This window comes from Monodon monoceros, unplaced genomic scaffold (genome assembly GCF_005190385.1).
Source record: "Monodon monoceros isolate NGI ecotype Baffin Bay Population unplaced genomic scaffold, NGI_Narwhal_1 Super_Scaffold_12, whole genome shotgun sequence".
Lineage (NCBI taxonomy): Eukaryota > Metazoa > Chordata > Mammalia > Artiodactyla > Monodontidae > Monodon > Monodon monoceros.
Window position 1 is genome coordinate 1504876 of NW_021703768.1, and position 16137 is coordinate 1521012.

A 16137-nucleotide genomic window follows, 5' to 3' on the forward strand; every position below is an offset into this window, starting at 1 on the left:
GAGAAGGACGCAAACTGCCATTGGCCAGGAAGCGTAATTCAGACAGACCTGAGCGTGAGAAGGACGCAAACTGCCATTGGCCAGGAAGCATAATTCACAGACCTGAACACGAGAAGGACGTAAACTGCCATTGCTGACTTGCGATTCAGGGGGAGGAGAAAAGGTGAGAAGTGAATTCTGTCACTGTCCCCAGTGGGCTTGGAAGTGGCTTCTCCCCCAGGACCTCCATGGATGAACGAAACCTGGGGACACACGGTTGCTGTCTGTGGGGTGCAGAGAAGAGACCCAGTTTCATTCGACCACGTTTCTGCCCCAAGGAAACCATGAGATAGTAAGTGTCGATGCGTGTCTTCACGTGTAAGATCTGATTCCTTGCTCATATTCTCATCCCATCCATTTAACATTCCAGAACAGACGAACAGTCCAGAAGAAATACTCTTCAGAAAATGGTACGACAACCACTGCTAGAGCAAGAGACACTTTGTAAAGTCCTCCGTGAGGTTTTCCGTTACAACTTGCCCACAGAACACCGTCACATCCACGGGCACGTATGGGGCGCATTTCTTCCTCTGGCAGGTGTCACATGACTTAGGTATTTCCCCTGGTCTCTGTGAACCGAGGTCCGACCTGCTCTAACAGGGTCAGCCGCAGGAGTGAGGCTGGGAATGGCCATCACAAGTGCCGATTTCCTCAACTGGGTCCAAACTACTATGTTACCCTAGAAACATTTTCTGCCACAAAAAAGACTACTGGTAATTTATTTCCCATCTCATCTAGAGGATTTGTAACTTACATTGTACTTGTATTACATTTTACCCATCATTAATCCTTGCATTAAATAACGCTAGCTCCTTTTCCAGTCGGAGGAGTAGAGGCTGGATTGGAAAAGAAAAGGAATTCGGTAAAGACGGTAAAGACGAATATGATACATGCCCAAAGTAGAAGAAAATGTCTCAATTTTTTTCTTTTAACAGAATGAACTTCACAGTACATGAGGCTCCTAAGGAATTGTATATGATCATTATTTTATAAAATAAAACATTATGTATACAATGCACAGAAAAATTATTAGAAGGGAAGACTTAAAAGGTACAAACCAAAATTCCAGCAGGAGTTATTGGCGGGTGGGGGACTCTGAGTGTCTTTTGTTTTACTGGGGATTCTGTATTTCCAAATTTTCTATAATCAATATGCATTGATTTGGAAATCTGGAAAAAATTTTGTTTGAGGTGAAAGTTTACCATCCTGGTTCCAGTTAAGTTTCTATCATTCTTACCAGAGAAGGATAAAAGAGAAACGTTCTCAGAGTTTACTTAAAGGGTCCTGGTTAGATGATGCTGTGAAGTGAAATTCATAATGACTTGGATTTACATGATAGTCTCGCCAGTCAGATTTCTCGGGAAGTCACTTTAGAAGAAAACTTATTGGCTTGTTTGAAAGCGAATGATCTGTTTACACTAAATCATATTCACTGGCTGTTAGACTAAGGAAAAACCTAAGTAATTCTCAGCATCTGAGAAACTGCCTAGTGGTGCATTTCTTCTAAGCTCCGCTTTCCTGGTCCAGGGAACCTCTCTGCCCTGCTGGATGCAGGATGGAGAGAGGGTCCCCGTCCGCAGCTCCCAGCACGTCCCTCCGGAAGGGCAGGGGCTGCACTTCTGGCCCCTTTTCCACTGAGGAGAGATGAATCTAGGCTTCCCTGCGCTTCCACATGGAGCAGCGATGCTGGGAAGAAGCAGTGGTCCCTCCCAAGCGAAGCCATATTGAAGGCAACACCAACCCCAAACCCAGGTGTCTTGGAACGGGACAAAATCCTTTCAAAGTTTATCTGCAAAAATAAATGTGTAAGGATTGTCAAAAATTTTGAAAAATGAAAACATCTTGATAGGAATTTGTCTAACCGGGAATAATGGGATGCTGCAGGAGAAGGAGATAAATGAGGCAGAAGAAGGCATCCAGGATGAGTGCAGATGGGTCCAGACACTAAAGAGAGGGCTTCTCACTTCCACGGGGAAGGCGGACTACTTAATAAATGAGGTGGCAACCAACAGGTGTATCGCTGGGATAAAATGACTTTGTTACCTGTCTCACTGTTTCCAAAAATATTTGTAGAAACTGAGAGTAAGGAAGGCTTTTAAAAGCAAGACAAAAGAAAATTTTGACAAATTCAGCTTCAGAAAAATTTGTGACCTCTACATTGCAAAAGACACAATAAAGAAATTTTTTTAAATGACAGACTGGATGAAATATATTTGAAACACACAGAACAAAGAATTAATCAGTATCTTCAGTAGGCAAAGAGCTCTTAACATTGCTAAGAAATATACAAATACCCCAGTATAAAAATGGGGAAAATATGTGAAAACCTAATGCAATGCACACAAGGGAAATTATATAATGGTCAAAACGGATGAAATGATGTACATTCCCACTGGTATTGAGAGGAATGCACATAGAAACAATTACTTGTTTTATTTGGATAAAACTGAATATACTGTTAGTATCTTGTATTGAAAACTTTGAGGAAATTGATGCAAGTGTGAATTACTCTAACTTGGGGGAAAGTAATCGAGAAGATCTATGAAGATTGAAAGTGCACAGCCAAGCCCTTTGCCCTATGGATGTCCTACAGAAATAAAACCAACTGTACCTAACAATACTGGCACAAAGAGGCTTCCGGTAAACTGTCCGAAAAAGCCAAGGCTGGACATAACCTCAGGGTCTGCCGGGGGGGTAGCTGACGAACTCACGGTCTATCCATGGAAGAGGAGGACTTTCCTGACGAGAAGGAATCACGTCTATGTGCAGTGTCACAAAAGCCATCCACGATACACCATTGGGCGTATAAAATAGGGAGCTGCAGACTGACCGGCATGGCGTGATTTGATCTTTTCCTGTAAGCTTTTGTGTATGGATAGAAAGCAAAGGTGGCGGCTGCTCAGGTATCAGCCTTGAGGTGGTGTTGGGGGTTTTCCATGGTCCCTATATTGATGCAAGAGCATGTGTTACAGATATAATAATGAAGAAGAAGTGAGGTATTAATCTCAACCGACTCTCAACTTTACATGGATAACAAGCCCAGCTTCCCGGCATGGAGCAGGGCGTGGTGGGCCGTCACCTGGTGGGCCTGGCGATAGCACAGATGACCAAGCCAAAGAGGATTTTTCTCAACACTTGAAATCTAAGGAATTTGCCCTGCTGGGTTTCAGATTTGCTCAGGACTGGTGACCCTTTTTTCCTTCTGATTTCTTCCTGCTGGAATGGGTATGTCTAGCCTATGCCTGTCCCGTCAATGTATTTTGGAAGCAAATAACTTGCCTGGTTTCACAGGTCCACAGATGGAGTGGAATTTTGTCCAGGATGAATCAATCATACCCTGAGTCTCAGCCATCTCTGATTTGGATGATTTAGGTGGTGAGATTTGGGACTTAGAGCTGATGCTTGAACTGGGGCAAGTTGTGATGTGGTGACAGAAGAGCGTGGATTTTGGAGGGCTAGAAGGCAGACTGCTGTGGGTTAAATTCTGTCCCTTCAAAATAGATGAGCAGTTGACCCTTGAACAACATGGCTTTGAACAGGGCGGGTTCACTTATACGTGCGTTTTTTCCAATATACAGTTGGCCCTCCGGATTTATGGGTCTCACATCCAAGAATTCACCCAAACTTGGACTGAAATTTCTATCAGTGGTTTGTTGAATCCTCGGATCCAGATCCCACAGATATGGGTGGCTACCTATGGGACTCGAGCATCCATGGATTTTGGTAAACGTAGGGGCTCCTGGAACAAATCCCCCACGGATACTGAGGGACGACTGCATTGGAGCCGTAATTCCCAGGATGTCAGAATGTGACCTTATTTGGAGACAGGGTGTTTCAGAAGCCATCAACTTAAAGTGAGGTCATGGGGGCTTCCCTGGTGGCACAGTGGTTAAGAATCCGCCTGCCAATGCAAGGGATACGGGTTCGAGCCCTGGTCTGGGAAGATCCCACCTGCCGCGGAGCAACTAAGCCCGTGTGCCGCAACTACTGAGGCTGTGCTCTAGATCCTGTGAGCCACAACTACCGAAGCCCAAGTGCCACAACTACTGAAGCCTGCGCACCTAGAGCCCGTGCTCCACAACAAGAGAAGCCACCGCAATGAGAAGTCCACGCACAGCAATGAAGAGTAGCCCCCGCTCACCGCAACTAGAGAAAGCCAGTGCGCGGCAACGAAGACCCAACGCAGCCAAAAATAAATTATAAAATAAAATAAAAAATTTTGGATTAGGGTGTGTACTAATCCAATACCCGTGATGGACTTGTAAAAAGGGGAAATTTGTGCACAGAGACAGGCACAGAGGGAAGATGATGTGAAGAGACACAGGGAGAAGATCACCACCTGCAAGCCAAGGAGCCAGGCCTGGAACAGATCCCACCACCCTCAGATCCCAGCCCACCCTGCCAACACTTGATTTCAGACTTCCAGCCTCCAGAACAGTGAGACATGCTTCTAATTCTTAAGCCACTTGTTTTGTGGTACTTTGCTGTGGCAGCCGTAGTAAGTGAAAACACCCACCATAACACTGCAAGTAAATTCCCTGTTTCTCCACCTTCTGTGAGAAGACGACTTTTCATGGCTGCATACAATTTCATCACGGAGACAGAGTGTACTCTTAAAGTGTGTTCTTACCCTGGGTGATGACCTTTATAATGGGCCATGTTCTGCTTTTGTGATTTTGAGGTGAAAAGTCATGTGCGTGTGTGCAGTGCTCCTGGGGCAGAGTGTCACTTACCTTAGCATCTAACTGACTCAACACCGACTCAACATGAGTCAGCCTGACTTTCGGGAGCTTAATTGAAACCTAATGTTAGGAGAGGCTGTCAAAAGGACATTCAGACTCAACGGAGCCCATGTGCTCCAACTGGCACAGAAAATAAAGAGACTTGTCTTATTTTTGTATATTAGTTCAGATGTTAGTTGTAAAGAAGGGCGAGAAGAATGATTGTAGTTTTTGCAAGTAAGATAAGTAAAAATGAGATACGTGAATGGCTATAATTGTTAGTAATCTTAAGTGAAACCATTTTAGTTTACATTGTGTTACACATTATTTAAAAATATTCCATCACAGGTGAATTATTTTTCAAAGTAATTTGAGTTAAGAAGAGAATACAGCTATTTTTCAGATAGATACAACAACTCTAGTAAGCGTCTAACCTACCTCTGTACAGATGAACTCAGGCTGGCAACTGGTTGCTGTGAGAATAAATACAAATCAGTAAAATTGTAAAGGAAGAAATTGTTGATGTTGAGGTTACTTGTTCAGAAAATTCAAGTCTGTTAGAGTTGATTTCAAGCAATGGTGTCTCAGGGGCTTCTGAGGCCTGGGAAAGGATCTCACTGGTGGGAGAGCATCTTTCCTCCCAACCCATGTTACATGTACAGAGGTGGCTTCATTTCTCCTAGTCAGGAATGGGACTGCTGGGTCAAATGATAAGAATATATTTAAGTTTTAAAGAAACTGCCAATTAAATTCCCATGTATTAAGACATCCAACTCCTCTACAGGTTCACCAACACTTGGTATTGTCAGCCTTTTTAATTTTAGCCACTCTGATGCATGTGTAGTGGGGTCTTATTTTAGTTTTAATTTTCATTCCCCTAATGCCTAACGATGTTGACCATCTTTTCATGTGCATATTTGCTACCCATATATCTTTTTTGGGGCGGTTTTTTCAAGTCTTTTGCCCATTTAAAAAACTGGGTCATTTTTCTTATAATTGAGTTTTGAAAATTCTTTATATATTCTGGATACAAGTATATGGTTTGGAAGTATTTATTCCAGTCTGTGGCTTATATCTTTATTTTTGTAGTGGTGACTTCTGAAGGGCAAATATGTTAAATTTTGATGAAGTCCAATTTTTCATATTTTTCTTTAATAGTGCTTTGGTGTCATATTAAAGAAAACTTTGCCTAACTCAAGATCACAAAGATTTTATTCTGTTTGCTTCCTAAAGTGTTGTAGTTTAGTCCTGAAATTTAGGTCCAGGATTGATTTTCAGTTATTTTTTTGTATGCTGTGAAGTAGGACATTAAGTTCGTTTTTTTTTTTTTTCCCTTGTGGTTATCCAATTGTTCCAGTATCATTTACTGAAAACACATTTCTCCCCATTGAATTGCCTTGGCACATTTGTTTAAAATCCATTTACCATAAATGTAAAGGTTTTATTTCTGGAGTTTCTATTCTGTTTCATTGATCTCTATGTCTATCCTTATGCTGGCAACCATACAGTAGCTTTGTAGTGAAATTTGAAGTCAGATTGTCTAAATCCTCCAATTTGGTTCTTCTTCTTCTAAATGATTTTGGCCACTCTAAGTCCTCTGAATTTCCACATACAGCGTGCTATTTCCTTAAAGAAAAAATCTTGCTGGGAATTCAATGGGGATCATGTACGTTTGTAGATCAATTTTCTATCATGACAATACTGAGTGTTCCAATCCATAAATATTGTAAATCTTTCCATTTATTTGGATTGTGTCTAATTTCTCTCAGCAATAGTTTGTAGCTTCACATATACAGATTTTTGTGCTTGTTTCGTTATTTTATTATTTTTTGATTCTACCATGAATGGAATAGTTTTCTTAAGAGCATTTTCAGAATTTTCACTGCTAGTATACGGAAATGGAATTCAGTTTTTAACACTGATTTTATATCCTACCACCTTGCTAAGCTATCTTATTATTTCTACGAGCGTTTCTGCAGATCTGTTAGGATCATGTTTCCTGCAAATAAACACCGTTTCATTTTCAAATCTATACGCCTTTAACTTATATTTCTTGCTTTACTGCACTGGCTGGAACTTCAGTAAAATGTCAAATAGAAGTTTGGAATGGACATTCTTGTCTTGGTCCCAATCTTAAGGGGAAAGCCTTCAGTATGCATTAAGCATGAATTAGTTGTAAGTTTCACCAGTGTTCTTTATCAGATTTAGGGTGTTTTCCCCTCTAGGTTGGGAAATTGTTTTATCATAACTAGATGTGTTACTAGCAAATGCTTTTTCTGATTGATTGGTGTGCTTGTATGTTTACTGTATTTTATTAATATGTTTACTACATTAATACGTTTTCAGATGTTAAACCAACCTTGCATTCCGGGACTAAACCTCACTTAGTCACAGTGTATAGTTCTGTATACATGTGACTGCATTTGGTTTGCTAATATTTTGTTAATGATTTTTGCCTCTATTCACGAGTGATATTGGCTTATGATACTCTTTTTTTTTTTAACGATACTCTTTTTTGATGACATTATCTGGCTTTAGTATTATGTACTAGCCTCACAGAAATGAGTTGGGAAGTATTTCTTCCTCCTCTATTTTCTGAAAGTTTGTGCATAATTGATTTGGGGTTTTTTTCCCCTTAAAATAACAGTTAGAATTCACCAATGAGGCCATTAGGGCCTAGGATTTTCTTTGTGGAGAATTTAAAATTACTAGTTCAGTGTCTCTTCTTTTCTCTTTTTTTTTTTTTAAAATGTTGAGCCTTCTTTTAATTAATTTATTTTTATTTTTGGCTGTGTTGGGTCTTCGTTTCTGTGCAAGGGCTTTCTCTAGTTGTGGCAAGCGGGGGCCACTCTTCATCGCGGTGCACGGGCCTCTCACTGTCGTGGCCTCTCTTGTTGCGGAGCACAGGCTCCAGATGCGCAGGCTCAGTAGTTGTGGCTCACGGGCCTAGTTGCTCCACGGCATGTGGGATCTTCCCGGACCAGGGCTTGAACCCGTGTCCCCTGCATTGGCAGGCAGACTCTCAACCATCGCGCCACCAGGGAAGCCCCCTAGTTCAGTGTCTTTACTTGTTATATGACCATCTGAATGTTCCATTTCTTCTTGAATCGGTTTTGGTAATTTGTACCAACTAAGTAGAATGGTAAATCCCTTTCTTAAATAATAAAGCATATTTCAACCTTAGAACACTTACAATTAAGTATAGAAAAGTTTAAGAGACCCAAACCCATAATGTTATATTTTTGCATTAGAAAGTCACCTGTGCATTGGTAATTTGGTATTTCATGTTCTTAAATGCCAAAGACAATGTGTTCTCCAGTGCAGGAGAGAGAAAGGTTTCAAATCTCAGAGTCTTAGAAGATCTGCCTGCTCTTAGGAGTTGAGCTTGGCCTCGTTCTCTCCTGTTGGCCACCAAATGGATATAATAATGTGTCCAGGAGACTCTTAGTGAGATTTAACATAATGATCAATGACAAGTGTCCGTCAGAGTGGTGACCACATGGTCAGGACTGGCAGCAGGTGTCAAATGGGACTGTCACAGGCAAACTGGAACATAGGGTCACCCTGGCTTCAATGACAGCAAAGAAAAACCCACAGACGCCTGCTCCTGGCTTGCAGTGAAGTTCACCTTTGGTGGTTGAGTCGGGGGGTGGGGGTGGGCAGGATGATACTTTCCATGAAACGTGCTTCCGAACTTCTAGTAGAAGTTGCTAGCGCAAGTGCAAGCAAGGAAAAGGACTGATGACAACCTCACTGCTGCTAGAGGTGGGTGCTGACCCTCTTGCTATTTCTAAATTATTACAAGGATCCCCCTTCTCTGACGCCCTTCAGGGTTTGTGGTGGGATGAAGCTCCTCCACAGAGAAAATAAAGTCACCAGCAACCTTCAGAAACTGGCATAGTAGCAATGCCTGCTCACAAGTAGCCCACCAGAAACCCCCGGAGCATCTGACCTCTGGGAGGGCCTACAATGAGTCAGCCCTGCGGGCTTGATCCTGTGAAGTTATGGAAATGATATAGCACACTCACATATCACACACACATCACACACGCATCATACTCACACACGCATCATACACACATGACACAAACATCACACACATCACACTCACACATCACACACACACATCACACACATCACACATGCATCATACTCACACTCACACATCACACACACACATAACCCAAACACATCACACTCACACATCACAAACACACATCACACACATCACACATGCATCACACACACAGACTCACACACACACAATACAAGCCCCACAGTTAGTTCTGTCCCTCACTTTCTCTTCTATTCCTCACCTACCTTTGTTCCCATGTGAGGGGCATCCCTGGGAACCACATCAATGCTTCAATTCATCAAACAAGCAATTCCAAATACTGCTCTGCCCTCATTCTTGGAGGGCCTCAGACCCACCTTCGGCTCTGACCCCCGTCGTGAGTCTCACGCTGGTGGCCGTGGGCTTACCTTTGATGACGACGTGTCCTCTGGCTTTACGGTGGCGGAGCACAGACTCAGGTGCATGGAAGTTGGCAGGAACTCCTTGGGCTTCTTGCTGCTAGGATGGGGCAGGGGGAGGGAAGACTGAGGTCAGCGAGGAGGGAGCTGGCTGGGGGCAGGAGCGCATGCGGGGCGGGTAAGGCTGCAAAGCCTCACACCAGCGTCAATGCTGCCATTTCCTCCTTAGAGCAGCAGCCCTGGGAGGCCGTGGGTACGCTCGATGTAAAGCAACCTGCAGGGGCTGTGCATGTAAAGGACCATGACTGCTTGCCGGTGGGATGCCAGGAAGGCGGGCTTCGCCCCACTGAGCCCCCCCCACGGACAGCTACACTTGCCAGTTTGTGAGCAGCAGCGGTGCAGGGGCTCTTTACAAGCGCACAGTGACGTGCCTCGGGGCCACAACATTGCCACTCTGTGGCACTTTCCCGCAGAGGCTCCAGGAAACGAATACGGGAGGCTTGTCTGTGATGCCCAGGTAGGTCAGTGTCATCACACGGACCTCCACAAACCGAGGAACATGGAAGAGGGAAGTCGGGGAGGTTTGAAGCACGAGGAGGACTCGGCCCTCCACTACCGACTTAGAGATGGAGCGTGAGGACGGGACGGGCTCTGTCAACATTCCAGACCCACCGTCTGCAGAGGACGCAGCCCCAGGAGCCCTGGCGGCTCCGTGTGAAATGCCAAGCAGAGCCCGATGCGCCCGCAGGCGTGTGACTGCGGGAACCGAGTTCACGCGTCTTTGCCACTAAGTCTGTGGGGATTTGCTGTGTAGCAATGGGAACTGGCACAGGCCACGCCTCTAAAATCAGACAGGAAGTGTCTGCCTGTGTGTGGTCCTGCCCCCACTTGTATGTTCATCCTAGCTGGTCAATTTCTATCGATATAATCCATTCTATTTACTGTTCCACGGCAGGCAAACAGTCCAGAAGAGAAGAAGCACTCCCAGTAAACTGGTCTGATAACTGCTACTAGAGACACACTTTACAAAGTCCCACAGTGTTTTCCACCAAAACACGCCGGTGAGACACTTCAGTGTCTTGTGATTTAAACATATTCCCGGGTTTCTAGGACCTACTCCAGCAAACTTTCCCCCAAATCGGGCTGTGTCTACTCGTCAACTGTTAGGTTGACTCCCAGGTCACCCCAGGAACATTTCTGCAGCAAAAAAAGGTCATTGGTGTTTTATTGCCCATTGGGTCTGGAGGGCTTGTAAACTTGTATTTTGTTGTATCACACTTCTCACACAATCAACCCTTTCAATAAAGGGATGCAGAAGTAAAGATTAGATTGAAAATAAAGAATAGTATTCCAAAAATGAGGAAGACGGCACATTCCAAAGATGGCATGATTTATATTCATAAAAATCATTATTTTTTCTGTTAACAATGTTCACAATATATGGAGTTTTTAAAAAAGACTTCTAAAGAGTTCTACAATATGATTATAATTTTAGAAAAAAACCCATCATGGGCTTCCCTGGTGGCGCAGTGGTTGAGAGTCCGCCTGCCGATTCAGGGGACACGGGTTCGTGCCCCGGTCCGGGAAGATCCCACATGCTGCGGAGCGGCTGGGCCCATGAGCCATGGCCGCTGAGCCTGTGCGTCCGGAGCCTGTGCTCCGCAACGGGAGAGGCCACAACAGTGAGAGGCCCGCGTACCGCAAAAAAAAAAAAAGAAAAAGAAAAAGAAAAAAACCCATCATGTATATAATGCACACAAAAAATATTTAAAAGGAAGACCTAAAAGATACTAATCAAAATGCCAACAGTGGCACTTGGTGGAGGTGGGCAAGAAGGGATGTTCGTATTTACACTGGGAAGTTTTGCAGTTTCCAAATTTTCTATAATGAATATGCATTGATTAGGCAATCTGAAAAAAAACTAGGTTTTTGTCTTGTTTAGGTTTGGTTTTTAAGCATACCATGCTGATTCCAGTTAGGTTTCTATCATTCTTACCAGAAAGCAATAAAAGAAAAAATATTCTTAGATTTTATTTAAAGGACCATAGACACTTGAAAGTGAAATTCAAAATGACTTAGATTTTCACAATACTAGTGCCAATCAGGTTTCTAACAAGTTTAGAAGAAAAAAAATAGTGGGCTATTTGAAAAGGAATGTTCTTTCACACTAAACTCTAATGCCCTGATTATTAAACTAAGCAAAAATCTGCAGCAATTCTCAGCTTTGGGGGAATTGACTAATGGTGCACTTCTCCTTTTCTGAGTCTCTCTGCCAGTTGAGCTGTGGCAAGGGAGACGTGAAGCCCTCCAGGACCCCTGGGCCAGTCTTCCCTGCCAGGAACACTGGAGCTTCCCCTGCAGGTTTCAGGGAAGAAGGAGCCTACTAGGGTGTCCCCGGCACTTCCAGCCCACCTCCCCACCCGCAGACTGGCTTCCTGGTTTGTTCCCCACACAGACGCTGAGCTGTGAAGGTGGGGAGGCAGCCTTTGTCCCACCCACGTAAAGTGCACACCTAACGTAACTCCAGTTCAAACTCCAGGTTTCTTGGAACTGCACAAAATGATCTTCAAGTTTATATGGAAAAATAAATACAGGAAAGAATTGTCAAAATAATGAAAAACAAAAAAGAGAGGCATTCACCTACTAGATATTAAAAGGTAGCTAAATGAAGTCCTATCATTAAAACAGCACAGTGCCCTTAGTACATCAGCAGAGGGACAGACTGGTGTCCAGAAGCAGACGAGCCCAGAGCTTGCGGAAGCTCGGGGTATCAGGAAAACGGCCTTTCGATTTGATGAGGAAAAGCGGGCCATTTAATTAATGAGGTGGTAACCAACAGCTAGGCTGTAATAAAATAACCTTGGCTATTTCAGTAAATACAAAAATAAATAGAAGATGGTTTAAAAACCAAGTGTAAAGAAAGCAAGTAAAAATTACGAAAATATTAGGAAAGCATATGGAGGATGTTCCTTGGGCTAAGAAAGACATTTTAAAGTAAGCCAGTTAAGAGGAGAATATAGCTGCTCTAGGCAGATGACGACTTACCCCTGCACAGGTGATCTCAGGTGGTTATCCAGCTGCTGTGGGAGACAAAGGAAAGTTATAAAATGAAAGCAAGTTGTTGACACTTTCAGTCGATTTGGAGCAGTGGCACCTCAGAGTCTCCTGGGTCCTGGGAAGGGACCTCACAGGAGGGGAGGGGGGCACCCTTCCCCGCACCCTTACACATGTGTGCGCGTTTCCACTTCTCTTTGGCAAGAGACAGGGAGCGGGGTGACTGGGTCACTGAGACGTATATATTTCACTTTTTAAGAAAATGCCAAACCTCTTCGCAAAGTGATGTAGTTTCACATCCCCACCAGCAATGTGTGAGCCCGCCATCTACAGCCTCGCCGACACTTGCGGCTGGTCTCTCTGATTATGGCCACTCTAATGGACATGTGTGATGTCTCACTGTGGTTTCATGTTTCCTTTACGACGAATTATGTTGACCCTCTTTTCATCTGCCACCCATAGATCCCCTTTGGTGCAGTGTGTTCAAATCTTTTGCCCATTTAAAAATCTGGGTCGATTTTCTTATAATTGAGTTTTGAAAGTTCTATACATTTTCTGGGTACAAGTATATGATTTGCAAATAATTATTTGTGTCTGTGGCTTATATTTTCATTTTCTTAACGGTGACCTTTGAAGAGTGAATGTTAACTTTGATGAGCACCAGCTGCAGACACGGGCGGCCTGAAGGGAGTCGGCCCTGCTGGCTTGATCTGTGGAGAGTGCGCTCGGAAATGATACAACACACACACGCACACTACGTGCCAAACTCACTCACATGCACATACAGCCACACACACACGCCAACACAGAAGCGAAGGACTGTGGCTAAGGGGTCCTAGCTGCAAGGTGACCTTGGGTCTTGCCCCAGCCCTGCATGAACCTGGATGGTGAAGCAGAGAGACGTCCAGTACCTGTGACAACCCTTTTCTTTGTGGGGTCACATCTCTCTTCACTGCCAGGGGCTTCGAGCTCTGCTGTTTGTCGCTTTGCATTATGTACTCAAATGTGCTCAACTTCTTGGCCCCTAGAAAGGAGGAAGGAGGCAAGGGGCAGAGTCACCCTCCTTCAGCTGCAGAGCAACCCGCCCTCCGTGGTCCGGGGCGTTGGGGGCTGGTTCCCAGGCCACTCCAAGCCCGGCTGGCCTTGGGCCGCGGCCAGCAGTGGCCCACCAGCCCTGTCCCGGGCAGGGGAGCCACGGCCCTGTGTCCCTCACAGGCCCGTAAAGCCAAGGTGGACGGGGGAGTGCTGAGCCCAGCTCCGTTTTAATTAAGGTGAGACACCAGCTCTCACACGTGGCAGAAGGACCCCAGGTTGTTAGAAGAAACTCTCAAACATGTTTGTCAATAGAAAAGCACTATTAACGAAAGCATGCTCTGTGCCCGCTTCACTCGTGTGCCTTCGCAGAGGGGCCAAACGTTCCCTGAAAACTAACAGACGTGAGAACGGAGGGTTGACCATCATTTCTGAAAAGCGAAAAGGGCCACCCACAGAAGCCTATGTGCCGCTCGAGGAGCAGACGGAGGGCCGCCTGCCCTCACAAGGCCCCACAAGGGCCCACAAGGCCCCACAAGGCCTCATAAGGCCCTCACAAGGCCCCACAAGGGCCCACAAGGGCCCACAAGGGCCCTGCAAGGCCCCACAAGGCCCCACAAGGGCCCCGCAAGGCCCCTGCAAGGCCCCCGCAAGGGCCCACGAGGCCCCACGAGGCCCCACGAGGCCCCACAAGGGCCCACTAGGGCCAACAAGGCCCCGCGAGGCCTCACGAGGCCCCACGAGGCCCCACAAGGGCCCACTAGGGCCCACGAGGCCCCACAAGGGCCCACGAGGCCCCACAAGGCCCCACAAGGCCCGCTCGGCTGCTGCCCCGCGGGGGCCTGAGGCTCAGGACGCCTTCCCCGTCCCCTTCCCTGGGGGCTCCTACAAGGGCTTTGGCTTCGTTTGCCTTATCTTTCTTGAGTAACTGCACACGTTCCCTCAGAACCTGTGTCACACTTTGAGGATGTAAACTTGACCCTGTTTGTATTCTCATGAAAATATTCATTCTTCTGTGTGGGTTTGCACAAACACCACCAAATCCAGACTGTGAGATGCCCCTGCGTGCCTCCGGCGCCCACCCTCTTCTGACTGCACTTGGCGTGAGGTGTGGTGATCGGACCGCAGTGACGAAGCGGAGGAGGGGACACGGACGCAGAGCCCCACGCACCCCGCGGCCTGGGAGCTGTGGCCGGAGCCCAGCCGCGCTGGGGAAGGTCCACCTGTGTCCACCGCCTTGCAGTGCCCACCCGCCGGCTTGGGCAGCCGGAGGATCCTCTTCCTCAGCGCCTTCCACGGCGCTTTCTCTCCCCCACTTGCGGCGCCTGGCTCTTCCTTGAGCCTCCAGCCCGAGGGTTTCACTCGATCTCATGCTGAGCGCTCGCCACTGCGCTGAGCCTGGACTGAATTCTGACTCGCCACTGCGCTGAGTCTGACCCCACAGAAACTGAGAGGTCGCAAGGATGTTAAGTAGATACGTTCTAGGGTACTTTTACTGTAACTAACAATAGCTAAATCCCAACGTTTTCCTGGAAATCCATTCTTGGAGGTTCAAAGACCCTAAAATAAACCCACTCGGTCCTGAGTCCAGCATGTCTCCCCCTGTACAGGCCTCCTGTGTGTCCTCGCCCTCGGTGACGGTGGCATCACCAGCCCCTGGACACTTCTGTCCTTACATGTCCAGCCGGCCTCCAAGTCCTGTGGGCCTGACTTCTCCAGGCCCCTCCTCACTCCTGCGGACTCACCGCGTCCCCAACAGCTGCAGAAGCGCACAGAGCAGCGCTTGGGCGCGCTCCACCTGGACAGACGCAGCGGCCCCCGACACACACCCCGGCCCCGAGCCCAGGGCCCTGCGGGCCCCGCCGTGCACGCTGAGGGAGCCCTCTGGGGCTTCCAGGGCGGGTTCTGCCCTCGTCTCTGGCTCAGCGGGGGATGGTGGGCGCCAGAGCACCGGCACGGCCACCACAGGCCCCTCGCCTTCCCTTCGGGGCCGCAGAGCTTGGTGATGGTTGTGGCTTCCGAACAAAATCTTCACAGGGTGCAGGACAGGCCTCCTCCCCTCGTTTTAAAGGCAGATGGAGCCTGCCCCGGGCAGCTGCCGTGTGGACACGAGAAAACCACCCGTTCTCCCTCAAGCGAGTTTGGTTAGTGGAGACCCCATCGCTGAGTTCAATGCTCTTCATTGTTAGGATTTCTGGTTTTTGCTTCTCTAAATCTCCCTGTTCTTTTCCACAGTGTCCTGTTCCTGCCTCATAGATTCTATTCCTTTCTATCTCTGAACACCTTAACTGACCACTTTTTGAACCTCCTTGATGTTTTCCGCAGGCCTTGGAATAGGACTCAGCCCTCTGCCCCTCGTGGGGTGTTTCTTCTCTTCCCGTCACTTGTCCTTTGTGCTCTGAGCTTGTTTCTGGCGGAGGCTGCCTGCCCGGGGACCCACGTGAACGCAGGGCAAAGGCCGGCCAACACGGGGGGCACGCACTCAAGTAGAGGTGGAAAAGGAGCAGGTGGCCGAGCAGCAGCAGGCTGACGAGCTCAAGCAGCAGCGTCAGCGCCCCGATGCCCAGGAAGACCGGCGTGCTCGTCCTCACGGGGAAAAGCGGAAGGAGCAGGAGCCACGTGTTCTGGTCGGAGATACCTGTGGAGAGGGGGAGAGGCACACGCGTCCAGCTCCTGTGGACAAGGTAGCACCTCTCGTCAGGTGAGTACCTGGGGACGGAGCTTGGCAGTGGGGGAGGGAACACCAGCCTGAGGGAGTGACTCCCTGCCCAGGTGAGCCCCTCCCTGCCCAGGTGAGCCCCTCCCTGCCCAGGTGAGC

At 47.0% G+C, this 16137-nt stretch overlaps 1 protein-coding gene across 1 annotated transcript in view; it reads right to left on the minus strand.

The window, feature by feature from the left end:
* LOC114891724 overlaps positions 1-16137 on the minus strand; it is a 39342-nt gene that overhangs the window by 9292 nt on the left and 13913 nt on the right. Inside the window, exons 13-17 of the mRNA XM_029215986.1 lie at positions 15802-15957; positions 13199-13311; positions 9906-9989; positions 9243-9359; positions 103-242 (exon numbers count right to left, since the gene is read on the minus strand). Coding sequence (XP_029071819.1) covers positions 103-242; positions 9243-9359; positions 9906-9989; positions 13199-13311; positions 15802-15957 — 610 coding nt within the window. The remainder of the gene's footprint in view (positions 1-102; positions 243-9242; positions 9360-9905; positions 9990-13198; positions 13312-15801; positions 15958-16137) is intronic.